This window comes from Pelodiscus sinensis, chromosome 7, assembly GCF_049634645.1.
Source record: "Pelodiscus sinensis isolate JC-2024 chromosome 7, ASM4963464v1, whole genome shotgun sequence".
NCBI lineage: Eukaryota > Metazoa > Chordata > Testudines > Trionychidae > Pelodiscus > Pelodiscus sinensis.
The window spans coordinates 39,442,647-39,469,109 of NC_134717.1; the positions used below are offsets into that span (position 1 = coordinate 39,442,647).

The 26,463-nt window shown below is 38.7% G+C and overlaps 1 protein-coding gene across 3 annotated transcripts in view; it reads right to left on the reverse strand.

Annotated features, from left to right (window-relative positions):
* LRP2 (LDL receptor related protein 2) overlaps positions 1-26,463 on the reverse strand; it is a 220,123-nt gene that overhangs the window by 92,414 nt on the left and 101,246 nt on the right. For all 3 annotated transcript variants that reach the window (XM_075933562.1, XM_075933563.1, XM_075933560.1), the window contains exons 28-38: positions 25,962-26,146; positions 24,488-24,716; positions 22,420-22,597; positions 20,121-20,249; positions 15,910-16,076; positions 9,711-9,854; positions 8,622-8,731; positions 7,241-7,418; positions 5,690-5,903; positions 2,577-2,816; positions 1,834-2,022 (exon numbers count right to left, since the gene is read on the reverse strand). In XM_075933562.1, the coding sequence (XP_075789677.1) occupies positions 1,834-2,022; positions 2,577-2,816; positions 5,690-5,903; positions 7,241-7,418; positions 8,622-8,731; positions 9,711-9,854; positions 15,910-16,076; positions 20,121-20,249; positions 22,420-22,597; positions 24,488-24,716; positions 25,962-26,146 (1,963 nt within the window). The remainder of the gene's footprint in view (positions 1-1,833; positions 2,023-2,576; positions 2,817-5,689; positions 5,904-7,240; positions 7,419-8,621; positions 8,732-9,710; positions 9,855-15,909; positions 16,077-20,120; positions 20,250-22,419; positions 22,598-24,487; positions 24,717-25,961; positions 26,147-26,463) is intronic.

Below are 26,463 nucleotides of genomic sequence, written 5' to 3' on the forward strand. Positions count from 1 at the left end.
ATTCAGACACTGCTGAAACTGACCGCCAGTTCTGACTTACATACAGAATCAACTTAAGAACCCCAGGCGTCCCCAAGTCAGCTGCTGCTGAAACTGATCAGCAGCTGATTCCAGGAAGCCCGGGGCAGAGCAACTCTGCCTGGGGCTTCCTGTAGTCAGCGCTGGTCAGTTTCAGCAGAAGCTGACTTGGGGACGCCTGGGGCAGAGCAGCTGGGGTGCTGCTGGGTTGCTCCAGTAGCGCCGCTCCTGGGTGCTACTGGACCAACCTAGCAGCACCCATCAGCTCTGCCCCAGGCGTCCTGATTCAGCCGCTGCTGAAACTGACCAGCAGCGGCTGAATCAGGACCTGGGGCAGAGCAGCTGGGGTGCTGCCGGGTTGGTCCAGTAGTGCCCAGAGCGGGCGCTGCAGGACCAATCGGCAGCGCCCCAGCTGCTCTGCCCCAGAGTCCAAAACAAAAGCCTGGTCTGCTGGGGGGGGGGGAGCACACTAGCTGCCCCCCCCCCTCCCCAGCAGACCAGGGACACGGGGAGCAGAGCCTCTGAGGCTTTGCTCTGGCAAAGCCTCAGAGGCGAGGGACCCCGCCGCGGCTGCGGCTTCAGTCCGGGAGCCTATGGTCTGCTGGGGACGGTCCCCAGCAGACCACAGGCTCCCGGACTGAAGCCGCAGCCACGGGGGGGTCCCGCACCTCTGAGGCTTTGCCAGAGCAGGGATCATTCCCCAGCAGACCACAGGAACCCGGATTGAAGCGGCAGCAGCGGTGGTTCCCCGCGCCTCTGAGGCTTTGCTCTGGCAAAGCCTCAGAAGCGCGGGAACCCGCCCGGTGCCCCTGGTCTGCTGGAGACGGTCTCCAGGAGACCAGGGGCACCGGAGCAGCTTACGAACGGGGCTTTCTCGCTCCGACTTCCGGGGCAAGAAAGCCCCGTTCGTAAGTGCGGATCCGACATAAGTCGGATCCGCGTAAGTCGGGGACTGCCTGCATTGCTAGATATACCTATGGGTATGCATGCTACAATGACAAAAGAAGGGTGCAGTGTCGCCACGCCTGAAAGGAATCACACCAAAGGCTACATCTAGACTACACACCTTTCTCAAAAGAGGCTTTTTCAAAAGATTCTTTCGAAAAAGAGCATCTAGACTACAAGCAGTACTTTCGAAAAAGTGGCTTGCTTTTTCGAAAGAGAGCACGCAGGCAGTCTAGATGCTCTCTTTCAAAAAAGCACAGTTTGCATTACATAGCGCCTTTTTTCAAAAGAGCTCTTTCGAAAAACGGCATTCTTCCTCATAAAATGAGGTTTTCCATGGTTGAAAAAACTGCTACATTCTTTCGATTTACTTTCAAAAGAACATGGCAGCAGTCTAGACGCAGGTAAAGATTTTTTGAAAAAAGGCCACTTTTTTTCAAAAAAAATCCCTGTAGTCTAGACATACCCCAAGGGACAGAAAAATTATGCACTTGACAATGATCTCCCGTGTAGCACTGAATGAAGAAATGTTTTCTAAAAAAAATTAGTATTGCAGTAATTATAACCTGCTGTTCAATTTAACTTGCAATATTAATTGGAACGCGTGGTTTAGAGCAAAATTCAATACTCTATCTTGTTCATTCAACTTCTACTGTAATCAGTAGGGATCAAAGGGATGGCTGACCCTCATACATTTCTTTCATTTTAAAATCAGTCTGCAATACACAGCACTATGTAATAGGATAGATGATTTCCTATTCAAATGTTTCCATGAGTTTTTCTATAAAACTAATGATTAATCTAAAGTTGCCTACAAGATATAAAAATAATCTTTTATTATAAATTCAGCTATGCAGCAGTTCTGCTTACCTGCTACCCAATCAATTGCAATGCCACGGATTCCATTTCGTCCTATTCCATTTGTAATCACATTTCTAAAATACGAACCATCTGGCTTAATTTTACGTATTGCATTCTGAGAAGAAACAGTGCTGCTGAAGTCACACCAGTAAATGAAACCAGAAGGCATATGAACATCCACATGAAGTGCATTTCGTCCTGAAACATTTTTCAAAAGCAACCAATTATTTTAAATAGAAAATGTTTTATTTAAAATGTATGGTTTGTGTTATGTGCAAATAACAAATGAATTGATATTAACAAACTTATGGCATAATATCTAACATCGATTTACATTGCCAAGACGCTCTGTGTATGTAAACATTCAGTGAACATCATATAACTGGCTTCTCAGTTAATGTATAGACTACCGTACATGTTATGGCTCTGCTGCACAGCATTTAAAATAGTATATGAGAATATTAAATTAATAAAGTCCAGTTTTACTGTGTGCTAAAACTAAACTCATAAACTACATCTGCAAAAAGAGGTAGTCTTCTGAAAATGTAGGCGTTTATATGGAGACCAGTGCATTGTATATGTTCCTTACCTCAATGGCATGATCCCTTGCCAATATTATAATTCAGCATATTAGTCTCATTGTGAAATGTACCATCTGTCAGATAAGCAATCACCAGACCATTGCAAATGTAACAGAAAATGACAACATTAGGCATAAAGAAATTTTCTCGTCCACTAAAATCTTCACATACCTCTTCCTGCCAAAGGCACCATTGCTTCAGAGTGATCAGATGTCTCTAAGCTAAATCCTTTAATTGCAGACAGCATGGAAACAATTACAAAAGAACTATATGGAGAACAGGTCCTATTATCAGGATTTAGCTGGAAGCCAGTAGCACAGGCACAAGAAAACAGTCCAGCAGGCATAGGTAGGCAAAGCTGCTGACAAACTCCAATGTTATTACTGCAGCCATTTGAGGCACCAGCAGAATCTGTCACAAAGAAACAGATGCAGATAAAACCTCGGCAATGTATTGTTCATTATTAGATCTCATTATTCTATAATAAAATGTGTACACATCCCACACTTATCAGGAAAATGACTAATAACAATAAGCAGCTAGCAACAGTAAGGATCTTAATCATTTTGAACCATGGCAAATAAATGTTAATAATAAAACAATTGGTTGGACAATTAAGGGATCTTCAACAGAGAATATTTTTTCAGGATCAGATCTGACTCTAATATAAATTTGAAGTAAACTAGCTAATGAAATTCCAGAATGAGTTATTCAGTTGAAGTTATATCTGTAAACTTACTGTAAAAATAGATGTGACAGCAAAATCCTAACTGGATAACCACAACTAATAATTAGAGCTGGGAAATGCCTCAGAACATAGTCCTCAAATAAAAAACCAAATTTACTTTGTAAGTATTCATATCCTCCTGGTATTCTATTTCTGAGAATATTCAAGGAAATGAAGTTATATCCAGGAATATTCATGAGAAATAGAATTTTATATGAATATTAAAACATTTAGGCTGTGTCTAGACTGGCCAGTTTTTCCAGAAAATCAGACACTTTTCCGGAAAAACTTGCCAGCTGTCTACACTGGCCGCTTGAATTTCCGCAAAAGCACTGACGATCTCATGTAAGATTGTCAGTGTTCTTGCGGAAATACTATGCTGCTCCCATTCGGGCAAAAGTCCTTTTGCGCAAAACTTTTGCCCAAAAGGGCCAGTGTAGACAGCACAGATTTGTTTTCCGCAAAAAAGCCCCGATCACAAAAAATGGTGATCGGGGCTTTTTTGCAGAAAAGTGCGTCTAGATTGGCATGGATGCTTTTCCACAAAAAGTGCTTTTGTGGAAAAGCATCCGTGCCAATCTAGACGCTCTGTTCCGAAAATGCTTTTAACCGAAAACTTTTCCATTAAAAGCATTTCCGGAAAATCATACCAGTCTAGACGTAGCCCTAGAGAAACTGAATTTTGAACTTAGAAATACTATAAATTATGCTCTTTCAGTCAGAAAACAAAGATACCATCATCTGACCAATGTTTCTTATGAATATTAACCACACGGATTGCATTTCACATGTCAATATCAAATAACATAATAAAATGTTGAGATTCTTCACCGAAATTATTAGGTAAATAATTTTGAAAAGGGAACATACTGGAAAAACTGAAAAATATTTATAGACAACTAGCAAATAGAAAGTGATACAAAAATTAATCGCAAAATATTATTCACTGCAAATTAATCAATTAGTTTTACAAATTACTTGAGGACATCTGAGCCCTGACATGAATACATTTACTAGAGGTTGAACTCTCATTCAGCACCCTCAGGAACCTGACCACTGTCAAACCAGAGAATTTGCCAAGTCACGGAAAGTCAATATTGTTTTTTACCCGGTCTTCTACTTCTTACTGGGCTCTTTTAGAAGACATTTAGGGGAAATTAGAGCTAAATAACAGCATAGAACACTGAGAGCCAGGACTGGTGACTGTAAACAAACTTTATGAGACCGTGGGAAACTTGGCCATACCCATAAGTGTACATCCAGCTAACTAAAATCATGCCAGATGACAGATGTTGGCAGACTACAGAGCGCTGGACTAGGGAGGTTCAACCTGTAGCAATAAGTCCGATGTCAAAACTTGAGGGCTACGTCTACACTGGCCCCTTTTTTGGAAGGGGCATGCTAATTTTGAAAGTGGGAATAGGGAAATCCGCGGGGGATTTAAATATCCCCCGCGGATTTAAATAAACATGTCCGCCGCTTTTTTCCCGGCTTGGGGAAAAGCCGGAAAAAAAGTGTCTAGACTGGCCCGATCCTCCGGAATAAAGCCCTATTCCTACTTTGAAGTAGGAATAAGAGATCCTCCGGAATAGGACTTTATTCCGGAGGATCGGGCCAGTCTAGACGCTTTTTTTCCGGCTTTTCCCCAAGCCGGAAAAAAGCGGCGGACATGTTTATTTAAATCCGCGGGGGATATTTAAATCCCCCGCGGATTTCCTTATTCCCACTTTCAAAATTAGCATGCCCCTTCCGAAAAAGGGGCCAGTGTAGACGTAGCCGAGCAGAACACCCTTGGACATTATGAAAATTCAGATCTCAAATATGCATGTGAAAACTCTCTCTACAATCAATCAAAACTCCCTTCTCTCCCGGAAAAAGTGAACACAGGTTAGTACAGAGCAGTGAAAGTTACTGTACTTTAATTATTTCCATACTGCATTACTACAAATCACACTGAAATAAAAAACAAAAACAACCATAAAACTACATTCAGACATTTTAAGACAAGAAAGGACCATTATGATTATCTCTTGTGAGCTCCAATTAACCTCTTGAAAGTCTTAAAAGAAAGATACTTACTACAGAAATATTTCAAAATGCAGTAACATTAATTTGTCTCAGAACTTCAAATACAAAATAGCACTAAAATGTTGAGTTTAAGACAGATATAAATCCTACCGCATATCCCAAAAGTTTATGTTTTATCAACATGCCATCAAAGTTGGCAAGCCTAAAATTAGCCCTGCCCTCTTAGTTTGGGTGGAAAGGAATGCTCTTGGAAAGCATGATTCTTGTATACTTCAGAAATCTGACTGGAAAGAAATGAGCAAATACTGCACAGCCAAGAAACGCTAAAATACATTTCTAAGCACTGCATGAAACATAAAGATGTTCTCAGAAACTTAAACCAGCACCTTACTAACATGTGGTTTGCAGCTCACCACGCTGTCTTGCTTTCAATTTAGTAATTTTTCAGATTAAGGTTTTGAGAATGTTAGATTTTTCAAAATCAAGGGGCTTCCTGACACTGCCTCTTTAAATCATAGTAGATACTCACTGTCTCTATAATACACTCGTAGGCACTTCAGTCTTGGAACATTGTCTCTCATAACCACTTTGTTCGCTCCAGTGGACTTGTCAACCCGTTCAATGACCTCATAATCTCGATCAGTATAGTACAGAAAGGAATCATAGACAGCAATTCCCCAGGGGTGAGAGAGATGAAGAACCAGGGTCACGCGGTTTGTACCATCCACATTGCCTTTTTCAATCTAAGACATCAGTTAGAATTTCATTAGAATTGTATATATACTGATAAACTCTTTCTGTGAACAGAAATCTTATGCGTTTTGCTCAAGTTTGAGGTGAGAGTTGTTTTTTTGAGAACTATTTTTTTCCATTAAAATTTAACAAATGTGTCATTGTTCAAAACAGCTAACAACAATCTACAATAAAAGCCACTTGGAAAATGATTATATAAGCAAAGTTATACACACAAGTATTTTCATTTACTTTATTCTTTTTCTTTTTTTAAAAAATGGCACAAGTAGCTGTTAGAATTCTGTTCATTAAAACTAGCAAAAAGGAGTAAATCGATCGTATCTTTTCTTTTGCAAACTTTGGTGTCATTCATTGAAGACCTGTTCTAACTAATGCCATTCTGGACCTCCTAGGTACACTCATGTCTGTCATGAATCAGACATCTTCTGCTCACACTGAGACGGGTGAGCAAGATAGCCCCAGTGGCTGAATCCAGCCCACCAAGCCAGGGGGATCTGGCCTGCAGCTGCCCTGCCACTCCCCTGTCCCCAGGATAATCGAGACCTGGGGATGAGGGAGACGCAAAGACTCCTCCCCTGCCAGGGCGTACAGCTCCAGAGGAAACTGCTGTTTAAAAGCACCCAGCAGTTCTTTCTAGTGGCACCACTTCACAACCCTGGCAGGAAGGAAGTAGGGGACGAAGGACTTTGCACATTCCCCTTGCCCCCAGACCCTGACTGGCCTGAGGACAGGGGAAGCATGCAAAATCGCTTCCTGCTGCAGCACCGAGAGGGAATTGCCAGCTGTTTTAAAACAGCTGGCTCTAGGCACTGGGGGGTGGGAGGTAAAAATTTCACAAACTCCCCCATCCTCAGGCCAATCAGGGTCTATGGGTGGGGAAGCATAGAAGTGTCCTGGCCTGCCTTTTAAAAATTATTGCCCACCCCTAACCAACCACAGCATATACGAACAGCATATAGGAGCATTCAAAGGGATCATTTGCTCATTGGAGGAAACATTATGGCTTTTTTAATAGTATGGTACATATGAGCATGCCCTCTTCCATACAGACACTAGATCAATGCTTTATTTGGTGAATAAATATTACTGTATCTTCCCCCTACTCAAACACAAAAGGCAGTTAGGCATTCAACTTCATTGACATTCAAAAACCAAGAGTCATTCCAGTCCAGTAACTACTGTACGCTATATGAATCGTACCATATTTTAACTGAAAGTTTTAGTCACATGATTAGTCTCACTTAATCTTAACTGCACTGCTCATGTGAAGAAGGGCTGCAGAAATGGGCACATAGACACTACAGCAACAGTATAAAAATATTCATACCACTCCTGTGCTTGTGACAGCCCAGTACAACTTCTGTTCCTTAATGTCAATGGTAATAAATTCGACATGGTCAAGGTTACCAGTGAAGAGGATTTTTATATCTGAGCCATCCATGTTTGCACTGGATATTTTTGCTGGGACACCGCTGTCAGTTCCTTGGTCTGTCCAATACAGTTTCCTGCAACATATGTTATCCCAGCAATTACAGAAGCAGATAAGAATCTAAGGCTCCAGTTCACCAAAGCATTTAAGAATGTGTTTAAGTCTATTGCTCTGCTCAGCAAAGGACTTTAGTATGTTCTGAGTAGTGATCGAATGCTGAACAAAATGTCTCACTTTATAGGAACAAAGTCAAGCTAAAGATAGTTTAAGAATATGTATTTTCTATCCTGCATCATTCACAACATCTTATATTGCAACATTTTAAGAATTTTAAAAAACTAACACAGCTGGGGGGGAGTTTGTTTCCATTTTGCAGAGGATTCTGAGATCTCAAAATTGTGTTTAGTTCTTATTGGGAATGAAAACCAAATACGTCTAAGATCTTCACAGCATGAAATTATCATTCTCCACCCAGCCCTACCAACCATCCAGGATGCTACGGAACAACAAATCTGGCACCTCTGGAAACTGACTGGATCCCAGCATAATTTTGGGGAAAACAACACAAGCATGCAGAACATTTCCATTCTGACAAATCAGCAAATTCCGATGAAAAAATATTTGTCAGAAATTTTCCAGCCAAGTCTGGAATCTAATTTGTCAGGGTTTATGGAGGTTTTTTGAGGCTTGATTAGTAATATTATATATATAGTTTTACACAAAGACATATCTTAATATTAATAAATATTGACATACATATTTGCCATTTTGGGTGGAACACATAAAGCATGTTTAACATCATCATGGGAGTTAAAATATGTAACTTAACATGATTTCTAACATGGTACCTTTTCCCTTTATATAAAAAACCCAACAGTCGTCATAGTATCACTTTACTCTAGGATGATATTTTGAAGGCTTTCTTTGCAGTCAAAATGGCTTGAGATTTAATTATTTTATTTAATGAAAATTTGAATTCTGGAGCAAAGCCTAAGTGACAATTTATAAACAATCTGTAACTAGGCAGCAATTTACACAATCATGTAATTGATCCTATTATATATTAGGCTCTAAGTATAGCTTTAAAAGACTTAAACTGATTCAACCCAAATATAATTTTAAAATACAAATTCTATGAATGCCAATTTTATGCCTAGAACAAATTTTCACTACTATCAATGTAGAAGCCCTAAAAATTAGGAAAGAAATAGAACAATTGAAAAAAGTATTCACTATAAATAAAACGTAAATAAAGACAAAAGCTATTTGGGAAACTCACCCTCGTGCTGGATCAACAACCAAACCTATTGGTACTCCAGCTCCTGTTGGAGTACCATCATTGGTAATCAGGGTTTTTCTGTACATTACTTCACCATGTAGCTTCAGAACCTACATAAATGTTTAACAGAGTTTAGGGTATCCCATGTGGACCTGACAGTAAAATTTCAAGCTAAAACCTGGTCAGCATAAACCCACACAGGACCAAGCAAAAGAAAAAGTCCACATGCATTATGATGAAAAAACACTATACTTCTCTAATGCATTCTCTCCTCTGACAAGTTCTACTCAAAAAGTTTCCAGTGATAATTAATGTCATTAGAGTAACTCCAAATTATTCCTGTTCATAAAAATCACTAATCCTTACTAAACTGTTTCCATTTATCAGTATAACACAAAGGTATTAAATGAGGTTCAGGTTGGTTACATGCTGTTGTACAAAATATTTCTTTTTAACCTATGTAAAATTAGCTTCCTTTTAATTCAATTACAGGGCCCCCTTTTATATTGTGGGACAGAGAAATCTCTGGACATCCATTAAATTATACCACTTTTGCTCCTCTCCTTTCCACACTAGATAACTCTGGTTTTTTTAGCCTTTATGTATTTCTAGGCTGCTAGACTCTGTGGAACCATACCACAGCATTTGGGACCTGAACTTTCTTCCATTGCAGCTAATGACAAGACTCTAACTTCAGCAGGCACAGGATTTGGACCTTAGATTTTAATGCGGAACCATAATACATTATTCCACCTGGTGTTCTGAGGTTTATCGATGTCAAACAGCATTGGGGAACTTCTTGACTTGAAGGAAAAAGAGTTGTGCAGTGGTTAATGGATGCTCCCATGAAGTACTGCTTTTAAAATCACTTTATCTATACACTTATGACCAGATTTAAGTTTGATTCTTAATAACTTTTGTATTTTTTCTTGGATTTTGTCCTTAAAGAATACTGAATACTCAGTTTTAAAATAAAGCTGCTTTCAGGTGTTTTCCCCCTGAATGCCTCTCTGCTATGGAGCTGCATGTATAGCCTCTGAAAGAAAAAGTCAGGCTTTCACCTTTAAATTATATTGAGTATAAAAGTACCTCAATTGACTGTGTGCCAGTGTTACTATAATACAGGTTTGCAGATATCCAGTCTAAAGCCAGACCAATAGGAGCACCAATAACAGCTGCTGGAGCAAATACTGTCCTGTTAGTTCCATCAGACTTCACCCTATGAATTTCACCCTTGGGGAAAAAGTGAGAAAATGTCAAGATCAGTGTCACAAAGACTATGTCCTATTTCTTCCTCTTCCCTTACAAGATACTAATTTGCTTAGGAAAAAGCAAAACTAACATTGTTAGCAGAACGTATGTGCATGTGCAGGGTACACAAAAGAGCTGTAAAATACTATTTCAAATCATAAAAGCCAAATTATATAAAGCAACATTACTAATCTCTATCCTGACTGTAGGATATAAAATTGTTACACAGAATAGAAGGTTGCAATTTATATCTTTCACAGTTATATATAATTCCACTAAACTGTGAATACTTTATGAGGAAAAACTCAGGGAAAGTCTGTGATAAATGTTTTTGATACAGGTAAACACAAAAAAGGAACATTATACATTTTTCCTTCAGTATAACTTAAGATATGTATTTTGAAAAGAATTATGATGTCAGGAAACTTGATTAACTTTATCCTGGTGATCTTACCCACTATTGCTCTAGGAGTATAGACCCTATGGAATATCCAGCACTAGCTGCAATCTTTCTGTAGATGACACTTATGTCAACTGGAGTGTGCTCTCACATTGGCATCATTACTACACGTCCATGACAGCGTGGACAGCGCTAAGGTCAATAACTTACTTGGGGGTACTTTTTTACATCCCTGAGAGACATAAGCTATATTGACTTAAGCAGTAGTGTAGATTAGGGATGTGAATAGTTAACCAGGAAGCATCATCCTTATTGGGTGATACTTTCCAGTTACAGTAAACCAGTGGGGGACTGGAGCAGTCCTCCACCCACCATGGGCAGAGGTGCTCCAGCTGGGCCAGAGTAGTAGGGTTGCCAGATGGCTTTCAAAAAAATACCGGACACACATGATCTCAGAACGGGAGGGGAGACCAGCTGGGAGGGGAGTGGGGCTGGTCAGGGGGAGGCGAGGCTGATTGGAGAGGGGGGGGAGGGCTGGCCAGCAGGAAGCAGGGCTGGCTGGGAGGGGATTGGCAGGAGTGGAGCTAGCCGGTGGGGAACCAGCTGGCGGGAAGCAGGGCTGGCCGGGAGGGGGTCAGGAGGAGCAGGGCTGGCCAGTGGAGATCAGGGGAAGGAGCCAGGTGGCGGGAAGCAGGGCTGGTCAGGAGGGAGTTGGAAGGAGCGGGGCTGGCCCGGGCGCATGCAGATCCCAAGGTGCTGCCCATCCTGTACACGGTCCCAGTGGGGTGCACGGGCGAGTCCGGCCCCGGGGATTCCAACCTGCCCCGGCCTCGCCCCCTTCTCTCTACTACGTAGCTGCGTACTGCCTGGCTGGTAGACACGCTCACGCAGTGTGCAGCTACGTATTGATACTCACAACAATACCACTCATTTAATTAGAAAATACCAAGCATTTATATGTCCGGTATTTTCTCAGTTTGTTTCCCAGACAAAAAGCTCAAATATCAGACTGTCTGGTTCAAAACCGGACCCCTGGCTACCCTACAGAGTAGTCCCACTCCGCAGCAGGGAGGGCACTCCAGCCCAGCAGGCAGAGGGGCTGCTCCAGCCTGGCTGGGCTGAAGCTGCCCCTCCTCCATCTGCCTCTCTTTAATCTGTTAACCAGTTAAAAATAATGTTTAACTGGTTAACTAACTAAACTGGATTTTAAATCCCTAGTATAGAACACCTCTTAGGAATGTCCTCAGAGATACACCCAGAAGGATGCGGACCAGAGAGGGTTCACAGATATGACTAGTACAGCTGATCTTTGTTGATATTCTGAGTATATTTTATAGAACTTTACAGAACTTGTTCAGGGATATCTGACAGAGGAATTTATCTAATCATTAAAGCAGGCATTCTGAGAGCAAGAATCTTATCAGCTACAGAGACTATAACTGCGTGGACAGTGGGTCAAATTTACTGCTGTCATAAGCAGGCATAACTTCTCAGCCTTTACGGAGTGGTAACTGCTGTAACAAAATGGCATATATCTCCACAGCACTGATAGACAATTAATCTTCCCTCCAACGACTATATCTATGGCAAAGGGAAAACCAAGAAAGAATGTATTCCAGTCCCATTGTTCCTACTTTAATAAATTTTTCATAGTGAAAACACTAGTCTTCTATGACAAAATGCTGGCTTCCTATAGATTCCCTCATCTGCTGACTTAACACTCCAGTAAAGGACCTACATTAACAGAAAGATAATTTCTTTTTTTATTGTTCACAACAAGACTTTGCATTGCACATTCTTGGAAAAAATGTGTCTTCTCTTATGGAATTATGATATAGTGAAATATGGACTGTCTTAGCAATGGAAAAGCTTTCACATCAAGTATGTATAGAAGAGGAGAGACAAAAAAAGGACAGGTATTTAAAAATTCAATCACCCTTTTTAGCATATTCAGAGAAGGAAGGCTTACCAACCAGGAAGTCAAAACCTTTAGCCAAGTTCTCTGATTATTAATCTGAGGCTGACTAGTGAAAAGTAATGCAGTGCTACATGGTAACATTTTATTGTAACTTCACCTTAACAAAAAGCTTAAAAAACAAAACAGTAGTGTTCAAGAGCTTGGTAAGTGCTTATTATTTATTTATTTACTGATCCACCTAAAGTTACCCGCACACCTCACAGACATGTAATAAGACAAGTATCTGTTATGAAGTGTTTACAGTCTATGAAATGGAAGATAAACAAACAAAGAATAAGTCATGCAAAGAAGTACCAAAGGCTTATAAGCAGAGGATGTTGAGACAGTGTAGCACCTGCCTTGGTGATATGCTGAGTGTGTGTGGATTGGAAGGGATCTCTTTGTTTTTGTTACTTTTAATTATTTTATTCAACACCTGTAATTAAGGGGGAAGTGTTGTGTATAGATGAACAAGCAGAAGCTGGGGCACAACATGAATTTATGTACATAAATCCAGCAAGAATTTATGTACATGCTTAACTTTACATACAGCCGGTCCCTGACTTATGAACGAGTTATGGACCAAACACTTGGCCATAACTCGAAGTGTTCATAAGTTGGACCCCATTCATTTACATGCAACTACACTGTTCGTAAGCGCGGATCACATTCATAACTCGGGGACCACCTTTACGACCGCTTAATGGGAGATTTGGTTGTAAGTATGAATGGTCATAAATTGACCATTTATAAGTCGGGGACCGGCTGTACTGGGAGCTGGACCCTTCACTGTGACAGATCCATTTACTTCATTTCAGCTACAACCATTTATATCTGTGTGGGCCGGATTTGGCCCACCAAGCCACCAGATCCAGCCCTAGATGCAGCAGGGAGCCCCAGGCAGGTTCCCCGCTTGCCTCACCCCACCCACACTCCGCTCAGAAACGCGGCTGCTGGGCAGTTTCACTTTAAAATTTGTGAGCCTGGTGGGGAAGGAAGAAAGTTTTAGGAGCTGCTTCTACAAAAACCAGCCAATGGGAGCTGCCTGTTTCAATAACAGGAGGTCAAGAAGCACCATGGCCCCTGCCCTCCAGGCTTGTTGTTATTCACAAAGCACATGGCTGCAGCCTGTGCAGGGACAGGACAGACAGGGAGGCAGCTTCAGGAAAGTGCTGGGCTGCTGGCTGGTAAGTCTCCTGGCTAGAGTCTGCCTCTGGCACCCCTTTGATCTGAGGGATCAAAGTCTGTCTCACGAAAGCTCATCACCTAATAAACCATCTTGTTAGTCTTTAAAGTGCTACATAGTCCTGTTTTATGTTTCAGCTAGACTAGACTAACACGGCTACATCTCTATAAGATCAGAGTGTGTGATCGTAAAGCTTTGTGAAATTACCAACATTATGTTTACCCGAGATCTTTGTGAACTACAGAGAATTTGTAACTTTGATGCATGATGTAACTTTAGAATGATTAAGCTCTTTTAGCTTAAAAAGAAGGTAAAGAGGTAACTTGTTCACAGTCTCTGAATGAAGAACAAATACTTAATAATGGGCTTTCCAAAGTAGTAGAAAAAATCCAGTGGCTGGATGTGGAAATTAGAGAAATTCAGACTAGAAATAAGGTGCAAGTTCATAATGATGAGAGCAATTTTCCATGGAAACAATTTATCAAGGGTCACGGTCAGTCTCCATACTGACAATTGTAACATCAAAACTTGGTGTTTTTCTAAAAGCTCTGTTCTAGGAATTACTTAAGGGAAGTTCTGCGGCCAGTATTGCAGCAGATTAGATTATCATAATGGCCACTTCTGTCTTTGGAATATATGGATCTATGAAATAGCTGCTATTTTCCTTAGTGCTGAATAAATTATTTAAAATGAATTATTTATTGAAATAAACTAGCTATTTTTTTCCTCCTAGAATATCTGCAAGGCAAGAACTACCTTCTTACCATTATTATGGGCTTGATTTTGCAAGGTGCCGAAGGATTCTCCATGTGTATAAATTTAAGCACATGAGTAGTTCCATTAAAATCAAAGTGATTACTCAGATGCTTACATTTAAGTAAGGCTATGTCTATACAGGAGCATTATTATTCGTATCTACATTGAAGCCATTATTTTGAAATAATGGCGAGCTGGAGGACTTTTCGCTCCGACTCCTGTAATCCTCATTTCACGAAGCAAAAGGGAAGTTGAAGGAAAAGTTTTCTTCTTTTTACTTCCTGTTGCGTAGACAGCACCAAAAGCCGAATTAAGCTATTTCGACTTACGATACGCAATTGACGTAACTCAATTTGTGTCGCTTAATTCAACCTTTGCCCTGCTGTGCAGATATGTTCTAAATGTTTAAGATGTTTGCTGCATTAGAATCAAGATGCTCAGCATCTGGCAGAATCAAGCCCTATTGGAATTTATTTGATTAACATCTACTTGATTTTTATTTTATTTTATGCCTTCATTAAACCTTAAAAATTCCAGCTGTGTTGCTTAGTTGAGATTGGGCAGTTAAATACCAGGTATATTTTTCTGTTCCCTGACTGAATTAGAATACATGCACTTCTGCCACAAAACAGGAGCATCTGAATGAGGTTCTGATCCTGCAAATGCTTATGTATGTGTTTAAACAAGCAAAACAACCTTTGCAGAACCAAGGCTTGGGTTTTCATGAATACTTGCTTATGAAACTTTAAAGGTTACTTTTTCTTACTATTTTTGCTAGTAAAACTTGATTGCTTGAAAGTTCATTACAAATGGGGACATAAACATAGCTGAATCAAATTGATTATAAAATTGAACACATATTCGCAGGGAAAACTTGCATTATTAGCTCTCTTTAGTTTTCTTCCTCCTTTTTAGTTTTTAAGAAATCTTCAAAAAAATAAGGCAAAAAAATCATGAATAAAAGAAATTTTCAGCACTTTCACCTGCACAGGAAAGTTTAAGCAAATCCCTAGATGAATGGAAGGAAAAATGTTAACATGAATAACTTGCGGCATAGCACAGCTCATGAGAACTCCTTGGTTGACACCATGCTCCCCTGGACTTAGCACAGCAAAAATTAAAAAGGGAGTTTCCACAGCCTAATTTGCATGTTGCTGAATCAGCAGACGCCTTACTAAGTCAACTTCAGTGGCTTCCACAGACTTTTAAATAAGCTTCCACACTGCAAAAGCTGGGAAACATTTTTTTGTTGACCTTAGAGAACAAGTCCTTTTATTAGCTCAGCAGGAGCAGTCATTAAAGGGGCACCATCAACTTCAAATGTAGTCAGTACTTAAAATCAGGTAAAACTAGTTTCAGAGAATTATACCTCCCCAAAGCTCACTGCAAATTGTTGCATTTTTGAAATCACATTTTACTCCCCCTTCCTTTTTTTTTCCTGTACTGACAGGTGAAGGCTCCAACCCTTGAAACATTCACACATATGAAAAACTTTATCTAATTAGTAGTCCCTGTGTTTGCAGGATTAAGCCCTAACTGAATACACAGAAGAAACAATGAAATTGACTAATAAACAAAAAGAAAAAACTATGAAGAAATATTTTCTTTAATTTCTTTGAGTTACTGTAATGAAGGCATTATCTATAATAGTAGTAGTATGTTAAAAAGTTAGACAGGAGTATCATTATAATGGGTGTTGTCCCTTTAGTGCACATTTCAAACACAAGAATTAACTTACAGGATTTTCAACCCAATAGATCATCTGTTCTGAGCTGTCAAAATCAACATCAACACCATTCTGGACTCCTGCTATTGGAACCATGGCATCATTGCTCTTCTCCGCAGGGTTAAGAGAAATCCCATAAATGATATTATCTCTTACAGCAATAAGGAAGGGATGTTCATCTGTTAAACGACATAATAGAAATCAGAACTATAATCCTATACATTTAATGGAGTTAAGGATATGGAATGGTGTTTGCTAACTTTGTGCCAGAATTTGTGAGCACACACAAGAAGCTTTTCAAAAATGCTTAATAGCTATAACCTAAAATGATATCTGAGCCCTGAAATCAGTGACCTCATTTTCAAAAGCGCTGAGCACTTAGCAGCTCCCTCTGAAGTCAGTGAAATATCGTATGAGTAAAGTTATTCAAGTGTGAGTGTTTGTGAGATTTTATAATATACGCCTAATACTAAGGGTATATCAACACTTGCACCCTCTTTTGAGAGAGGGATGCAAATAAAAACATTTGAAATTGCAAATGAAGCTGGGATTTAAATATCCCATGCTTCATTTGCATAATTGCGTTATGGCGCTATTTCGAAATAACAGATGCTGTTAAGACACGGTTATTTCGAGAGAAAATCCTTCTCTCGAAATAACTGGTAAACCTCATTGTATGAGGAATAAGGGTTATTTTGAGAGAAAGGTTTTCTCTCAAAATAACCACATCTTAACAGCATTTGTTACTTCGAAATAGCACTATTTTGAAATAGCGCCATAACGCAATTATGCAAATGAAGAGTGGGATATTTAAATCCCAGCTTCATTTGCAATTTTGAATTTCTTCATTACATCCCTCTCTCGAAAGAGGGTGCAAGTGTAGACATACCCAAAGTGATTTAGACACATAGGTTCTATTGAAATTTAATAAAAGGTATGCTCCTAAGTCATCTAGGCACTACTGAAAAACTTGTAAGCATGTGCTTAAGTTCCATTGAAGTAATTATAACAGTAGTTTAAAGATAAGCCAAAAATTAAGTGCTTCACTGAATTAATATAAAGCCATAAGAAAGAACACTTGTAAAAAGTTTTAGTCAATCATGCAATTCAACATTCAATTCTACTAATGGAATTAATAATAAAGGTAAGATTGTTGCTTGTCCGAATGCATGCGCAAATGGTAGTAAAAGGGCATTAGCAACAACTAAGCTCGGCCAGGACCACCCTTCTGGGAACATGGGAGAGAGCATGTTCAGCAGGACTGCAGCTGAGCCCTCACCCATCGCCATGAGCAAATGGACAGGGAATGTGCAGAGAGTTGTGGGGAATGAGAGCAATGAATCAGCTGGCACAGCTGAATCAGTATTAGTGGAAAAGTAAGCTGCACCATGTAACTTGTATCACTTCCAGGAATAGAGTGGTTACCTGGGGACTTTTTGCATTGGCGTAGAGGTGCTGTGTGCATTTGCATCAAGGTTTTGCATGAATGAAGCTGCACTTGTGCAAAAACAGCCCAGGGCAGACAAAGCCTGAAATTCACAATTCCCTCCCAAAGCAGCTCCTCATTAAGCACAGTTACATATTGTCCATAACACAGATGTTAAGTGCTGACCAACCCTAAAAGGGGGTCACAAGGGAATTGTCTGAGATGTACATTAATATTATACCTAATACTCTAGCTATAAGTTCACTACATATCCATGGAATAATAAAAGCAAGGACTTTGGTTGGTTTTTTTGTTTTTGTTTTTTAATTTCACAACTGTGAATATGCAGAGCCTGATTCTGTGCTGTGGAGTAACTCCACAGAAGCTCATGGAGTTACATGAGTATAAAATCAGTGAAATTGAATCAGGACCATAAATTTAGCCTTCATAGAGCCATTACTTGTAATATACATTTACATGATTAAGTTGTTTTTTATAAAAAATTAATGTCTTACTCGTTTAAATTAAATGTTTGAAACACTAAATTTACTTTGTTAGCACAATATTTTACATTTCATTTCATTTTTTTAGACTCGCCAAGCAAAATGGTAACATCTCTAAGATTCAAGTCACAAAAGATTTAGAGAACAGTCTTGCTATAAAAATCTAATCTTGAGATCAAAATTACCAAAGCCATATTGTAAAGCAAGAAAATGTGCAAACACAGAATTACCTTTTTCCCATAAGCCTTAGGTTAGTAATATTAGATATGCCTATTACCTGTACAGAGTGCCCCTGTATCACTCTGTTAAAAAGAAGACTATGCAGCCAAAATGTATGTAACTTGATTTAATCTTTCTGCTGAAAATTTGTGCTGGCAAGCTAAACTAAACAATGTCAGCAAGGATTACAATCATAATAAGTCTCTGAAGAAGAATGGTAAATGCCTATTCTTTTGTAATCATTAGCAATAATTAAAATCTTTCACCATGAAAAGAATCAGCAATGTTGTATAATACCCTTTGCTGATAAGATCTGACCTGTAGTAAATCTAATGCATACATAAATTCTGTTGCTTTCTATATGTTGTTTTTCAATGTATAATAGAAGTTTCAACTAAACAAAATAAAGAAGCCTACTCAGATTAAATCATCTGAAGTTGCACTCAATTTCTTCACTCAAACAGAAATTCCTACTGATCCTTTTTTTCTTGCACTATTTTACGTATTGGACAGCTATGGAATTTAGAAAAATGTCACAATAGTACAAGAATGGATTTACCAAGTTTCATATATTACCGATTTATGTTTTAGGAAGAAAGGACAAGACCTTCCAAAACTGTTGATTCATTGGCTCTATACAGTGGCATAAATGAGCCTGCACTTGGCAAACATGCATAATATTTCCTATATTCATGCTTGCTTGATTCCAGGTTTAATCTATTTCTTTCATGATACACACTATACACTTAAACTCTTTAGTTTATTATATCTAATAATAAGAGGAAATCAATATGGCTCCTTGAATAATACATTGCTTAATTATCTTTTCAACAAAACAAGAACAGAAACAAAACACTGATTTTCCTCTGAAAACTCAGAGTATCCACTGAATTAGTCACAGAATCCTACTCTTTGTTTAGCCCAGAGGCATTTCTAGACTAAATTTCATGTGCTCTCGAGCTTCCCCTTAAGAAACAAACCAAAGCACATTACACATCTCCAGAGTTTTCTTTGACTGATATAGTCTCTTTTTCTGGTCATGAATTACCTCCGAGCAATTTATGATTTCCATGACTTTTTAGAAAATTAATTTGCTGAATGACTTCTGCAAACAACCCTTGCTCTAAAGATTGGTCGAGGACAGATCAGTGAAATGATCTGATGTCTGAAATTCAAGTTGAGCAAGAGATCTCAAGTCACATGGGTATTTGTAATATTAGTTTATGCCTCGAGAGCTCCTGTACTTGGTACTCATGCTGCAACAGTTCTGGTTGTTCTCAATTCATCTCTTGACAGCCTTGGCAATTAGGCATTATTAATTACATACACTGCAACATGATATTCTTTTGGCTCTCTTATTGGATGACTACACATCTTAGAATGAGGTTTCTAGTCTGACCAATTAAATTTAAAAATTCAACACTCTGTTAACAGTCTCTAATATTTACTAGAAATTTACTCTTTTCACTAATATTTCTGTCAAAAACACCCAATTTTTTTTTTAAGTCTGGATCCTTTATAAGGTGCCTAAATGGAAGCTGAGCTCTTTCAAAAATCTGCCCCTAGAGATTGTGTGAAAATCTAGCCCAGAGCTCTGCCCCCAAACTTCAAGGCTACATCTACAGCGTAACGCTATTTCAGGATACCAGAGGTATCCTGATATAGCTATTCCGCATCTTTTTAGCACACCCATTATTTTGCTATTCTGACATCCCTATTATCCTCATTCCACAGGGAGTAAGGGACCTTTTGGAACAGCTATTTATTTTGAAATAAATGCTGTGTAGACAGCGCCAAATGTCAACATAAGCTATTTTGAAATAATATCAAAATAAGATACGCAATTTGCATAGCTCAAATTGTTTATTTTATTTCGACCTATGGTGTAGTATAGACACACCCCAGGAAAGAGAGCATTCAATACAAACTGCCTAAAATGATACAGATGTATTTTCCATATATAGTCATCTGTCATTTTGTGTGCTATATCTTGCTCTGGCAGAGGAATGGACATTGATCTAATAGGCTTTTTCCTTTTCTTGTTTTGTTTTGATCTTTGGCTATTATGGTCCTACCTTTCATGCAGTTCATATTATCAGGAGAAAGTGTCCATCCTGAAGGGCAGGCACAAGAATAAAATTGTGGCCCTGATGAGGAGAGCAAGCACAGGTGGCTACAGGCAGATGATGCACAAAAATTGTTACCTAAAATAAAAAAATAAAATAAAAAGCACTGGTAAATCTAATGAGTAACAGTACAATGAATTTCTGTATGCCTATATTCTGAGCTGATACCCATTTAGGTCCTGATACCATAAAAGTTAAAACTGCTGGACTGGGCCCACTACATTACTTTATTTGTATTTATTTAAATACAGGAGATATGTTTCCTTGAAGCAGAAATGAACTCAGACACTGTAACACTATATAACCTTCCAATGCCGTTTGTTAAAACAACAGTGCTGTTGTCGTACCAGCCTTTCCATTTTGTTAGTATGATGCAGAACACTGGATTCTATCTGCAAGGCCTGATGCCACTGCATGGTGAGGGGTGCAGGATTCCCAGTCCATGATCATACTAATCTTATCTGTCATGGCAAGTTAAGGGGGATTTAAAGTAGCTCTCATCACTGGGTCTTGCAAAACAGCCTCAGAGAGCTAGTTAAGTGCTCAAATCCCATTCAATTTTAGTGGGAGCTGGCTGCCTAAATCCATGGGTCCCTTTGAAAATCTAGAAAACATGGTCTCTCTGATTACCACTGATCTATCTACTGCATTTCCAAGTTAGATCACTTGGTTTAATCTCACAAGTTTGCCATAAAAAAGGAGTTCTCATGAAGAATGACATTCACATAGTGAAATTGTACTTTGAAGGTACCTTGTAACAATTAGCAGCAAACTAATATAGCTAATTGGAAAGGCCTAGAAACTCAAAGAGAATATGTTGTCATTTCTAATTTAAAACCTAATAAAAATTAAAAAGAAATTAACAAAACAGCAGTAAAACAGCAGCATAAAACCAGAACTCGAGATAGAGAAGATACAGTAGATTAAGAACATAAGAGTCCATACTGGGTCAGAACAATAATTCATCAAGGTCAGTATTTCTATCTTTTGACAGTGGCCAGTGCCAGCTGCTTCAGGGTAATGAAAAGAATAGGGCTCTGATCAAGAGATCCATACTCTGTCACCCAGTCACATGTAGCCCTTGGGATTACATTCCTGACCATCTTGGCACATAATCATTGAAGGACATAGCCTCCTTACTTAATTTTTAACCCAATCATACTTCTGGACTTCATGAAATCCCTTGCGCAATGAGTTCCACAGGTTACTGCATTGTATGAAGACGTACTTCCTTATGTTTGTTCTAAACTCATTGCTTTTACAGTTCTTTTGGAGAGCCCTGGTTCTTATGTTACATGAAAGGATAAGTAACAATTCCCTGTTAAATAATGAACGGTGTAAAGAAAGTTAATTACCTCCATTATATCATCTCTTAGACATCTCTTTTCTAAGATGAACAGTCCAAATCTTTTAAATCTCTCCTTGTATGAAAATTGTTCCATAGTTTTTGCTGCCCTTATCTGTACTTTTTCCAATTTTAATACAGTATATCTTTTTTGAGATGGTATTACCAGAACTGCATATAGTATTCAAGATATGGGTACATAATGAAATAGTACCATTCTTTTTCCTTTCCTTTTCACTATGGCCAGATCTACACTCAAGAGGAAGGTCGACTTAAGATACACAATCCCAGTTATGTTAATTGCATAGCTGGAGTCAACTTCATTTAAATCACATTTTTGCACCATCTGCACAGTGGGAGGTCGATAGAAGCAAATGTTCCTGTCAGCTTCCCTTACTCCTTTAGAGGAGCAGTGCCATTGGGGGAGCCCTCTCAGTTTGAATGAGCAGGTCTAGAAGACCCAGAAGATCAACTGCCACAGTGTTGATCTTTCGCACAGTATAGACATGGCCTATAAGTCAAAATGAAAGTGTTTAAGTAGCTAGGGAGATACCTTATCGAAAAAGATGACATAATTGTGTACAAGTAATTCACATACTGATTCCTCCCAAAGATATTTTGCAATGTAAAATGCATTCTAAGGTGTCAGTTATCTTATAAATAAAATAAAAATAAATAATATAGCAACTCCAGATATCAGTGCCTTACTATACATTTTGCCTGTTTTGATTTTGTATTGCCAAGGTTACTTGGTTTCATCACCAGGACAGATGGACTATTAGTGATGTCATCTTATGTTAAGTCATGCCCTTGGTTGGCATGAATGATTCTATTAGCATTTATGAATATGCATATTTCAGATTTTGCTAATTTGTGTTGCCAAGGTTGCTTTGTTTGACTTACCCCCAGGTTGTTTAACAGGATGGACTGCGACAATCCCCAAAGGCTGGTGAATGTTATAAATCACAAGTGTTTGGTTCCCTCCATGCCACTTATTTGCTCGAATTACTCGATTAGTGTATCGATCACTCCAGTACACATAATCTTCAAAGAGAGTCAGAGCATGTGGATGCCGTAACACCTAAAAGGCAAGAATATTTACCAATTCAGTTCCATTAGTATTACTATCTAGAGCTTGCACTGAAATAACAGCAGCGTTAAGCACAATGGAAAGCATAACAGCTGTCACTCCACAGACATCCTTCAGTAGGAAGACAAATGATTTACCCTCTCCTCTGTCACCTGATAATAGATACTAATTGCTTTTTGAAAGAAACAAGTTTTTAAATAAAAAAGCACTTGGTAAATAAACACTTGTCTGTCCTTGTAAGATGTCTAGCCTGGAAGAACAATAGAACTATCGGATGTTGTAAAGGTAGAATAGAGGGGTCTATTAAATAATGGGGTGGGTGTAAATTTTCAAAGGCATGAATAGAAAAGTCAATGGGTGCTCTTTGTACCTTTGAAAACCTCCCATCACTTCCTGGCCTGTCATAGAGGGTCACTTATCGAAATCTGAGGGAAATTAGTTTGGGGTTAAAGAAGTGAGCTGAGTATTGCAATGGTTCCAATTTAACAAGAACTGGTTTGTCCTGCCATACAAAAGTTGGGTCAGAGCCTCAATTGTTGTAAATCTAAGTAGCTTCATTAATTTAAGTTATGCCTGTTTATAATAGCTGAGGATGTAGCCCCTATCCTTCATGCTGCAGTAGCAAACTCATGTTTACACAAGCCACAATTATACCAACTGTTACTAAGACTATAACTAAAAAAAGAACGTGGACCGATTTGTTCCCCTCCCCCCCCCCCCACACACACACCCCTTCATCTACTTAATAAATTAAAAATCACAAAATGGACAGATAACTTCAGTTATATTCACTCCAAATCAATCTTCTTGTATTTAATATGCCTAAGTAATACATACACTTGGCTGTTAACTTTTAAAATAACTCTAACTTCAGCTATTTATTATGGTTAGTATATACTATATTATTATCATCACAAGTACTGAAAAAAAATAATCACATTCTCCAAATATACTCTAATTATGGAAATCTCACGTAGAGTAGGGGACCTACTGCTAGAAAGTTTCTCTGAAGTGATAGCTGCTTACACAGTACAGAAATCTTGGCTTCTGACTTATGTGTGTTGTGCTGCCAAAAAGAACTCATTAATATGATTCTATGGGTCACCATATATCTTATAGAGCCCAGAGTACCTGAGAAGTAGGCTCAGGTCACATAGTTCAGATCCAGATTTAGTTGATATAGGGGGATAGATTCCTGTTTTAATATGGAAAAATATGTGCATGTAATTCTTATTAGCACCAAGAGGAATTCCATACATTAATCCTCACATACTTCTGTTTCTTATAATATTAGCTGACAACACTGTACAATACTATAAAAGGACTGAATCCTGCTTGTGACCAAATCAGTAGATAGGAACTACAGTGGGCAAAGCTGTGCTTCAAGCAACAATGTGCACCATGAAAAGATGGAGATGGGAGCTAACAAATGATGACCTGAGATACAGTAGCAAATATTAGCTGCTGCCCCACTGGAACTCACACCACAGCGATAGGTGGGGACATGGTTTCCACATGTGCTCCTCTCAACAGTGAGTACTAGCAGCACAGAGCATATCACGGCCGTTTCTCTGTTGGACAGAATATCCCTTATGTTTTTCAAGCTTTTATATAACATATTCAGCTACAACCACTGCATTAGTTTAGTAGCTAAGAAGGGTAGGACTCTTAGATGTCGTGCTATTAAACAGAGCCAGGTGAGAGGAAGGATAGGTCAATGTTTAGGTCACTAGCCTGAACGTAGGAGCCCCAACTTCAATTTCCTGCTCTGCTATATGACCTTGGGCAACTCTCTTAATCTTTTAGCTCCCACCTATAATGGGGGACATAAAAGAAACTTAGAACCATGGGAAACAGGTGTTTTCATTACTATTGTCTTACCAAGTCACTTGCTACCACCTGTCGCCTGTTGTTTCCGTTGTAATCACAAAAATCAATATAATCAAGATAGGCATCAGCAAAGTAAAGTAGTTTAGTTGGGTAATCAATGGAAAGTCCATTGGGCCAGTAGATTTTATCACTAACGATAACTGTTCGCATTGTGCCATCCATGCTAGCTTTTTCAATTCGAGGATTTTGGCCCCAGTCTGTCCAGAACATTAAATGAATACTGTAAAAAGTAATGGATGGTTACAGATTGAGAAAAATTATTTGGATACTGAGAAATCTCAGAGAAAGTCTTTAGAAAAAATAAAAAACACTTACAAAATATACTCTGCAATACACACTCTTGAAATCAATGTAGGATTAGTGGATTAGGAGTCTTCTTATTCAAAATAAGTATAACTATAACTTTATATAATAAAGTTACTATAACTTTTTATAATGAAACATTTTCAACATGTTTTTGCTTTAGCTTTAGCTTTACTACACAGTTGGTAGTTATTTTATAATTATGTGATTATTTTTCAACTCTTACATAAAATGGTTTACATTCCAACTCCTGAACTGCTTAATGCCAGCTTAATAAAACAGACATTTGTGTCTTTCATGGTGTGTCCCCTATGCAGCTACCATATTATTATGACTGAGGCACTCAGCATGACTGACAGCATAGTTCAGAGTTCAAGCTGTTAGAGAGTGGAGCAAACTGTCAAAGCTCTGCTAATAAAACAGTATAGGGATACAAGGGTATGTCAATTTACCTTCCACTATTCAGTACAGTCAGCAGTACACAATAATGGGAGAAAATTCATTTGCCACTATTATTCAGCACTAACTGTTTTGTCACATCTTTGGATGGGAAAGCACTTAATGAATTACTTTCCAAAATTAACATAGTGTAAATGTTTTCAGTGTGCAAGAGAAATAGCTCTGTGCCTATATAGACATGACATATTATACTGAATGTAGCCATGGGATGCAATGCTGAATAACCACAATATATAAACATTATAAAACATAGGCTCTTCTCTAAGAAGTAACTTTTACTAGAGAGTCAAGGTGGGTGAAGCAATATCTTTTATTGGACCAACTTCTGTTGGTGAAAGAGACGATGGAAGCTGATCTAATAAAAGGCATCATCTCATCCATTTGGTCTCTCTAATGTCCTGGCATTAACACAATTGCAACAAGGCTTCATACACGTTAATGTTATAACATCTGTTTCAAGATAACAAAGACACTAGTTAAGGTAAAAGACCATTAAAATGGCAGTATAATACTGTGGTTTGAATAAGATTAAGTGTTTGTTATATAACTGAGACTTCTGAACAATCCTAGTTTAATAAACTGAAATTTCCTATAATCCAAACCCTAGTTGTTATGATAAATTTTGGTAAATACTGCACTTTGAGTACAAATTAGCATTATTTTGGCATTGAAATTATTAGAAAAAAAAACAAAAAAATCTTACTCATTTCTGGGATCTAACACTAGTCCCCTTGGGTTTGTTATATTTTCACTTATCAGCACAGTTCTGTGGCTTCCATCCAGTCTAGACACTTCAATTGTTTCCAGGACAAAGTCTGTCCAATAAAGATTGCGACCTACCCAGTCTACCGCTATACTTTCAGTCACAGTGACACCACTATCAAACACCTGTTAAAAACACCAAAGAGTTAGTTGGCACTAAATAATTTACAATTCAGTATTGGTAACATTCCTTAAAAAAGCTATAGAAGCAGAGAAACAAGTAACACTTACTCTGTAGATTTCTTATACAAAATAAGGGCCAGATTATGAACCTTATGTGCCTTCTGGTAAGCATTACTCACCAGAATAGTCTTATTGATGTCCAAGGGACTACTTGGGTGAATTATTGCCCACTAGCAGTAAGGAAGTTTTACATTCTGGCACCAAGAAAGAAGTAGGAATAACATCAGAGTAGCATTAATAAAACAAGCCCACATGCAAGA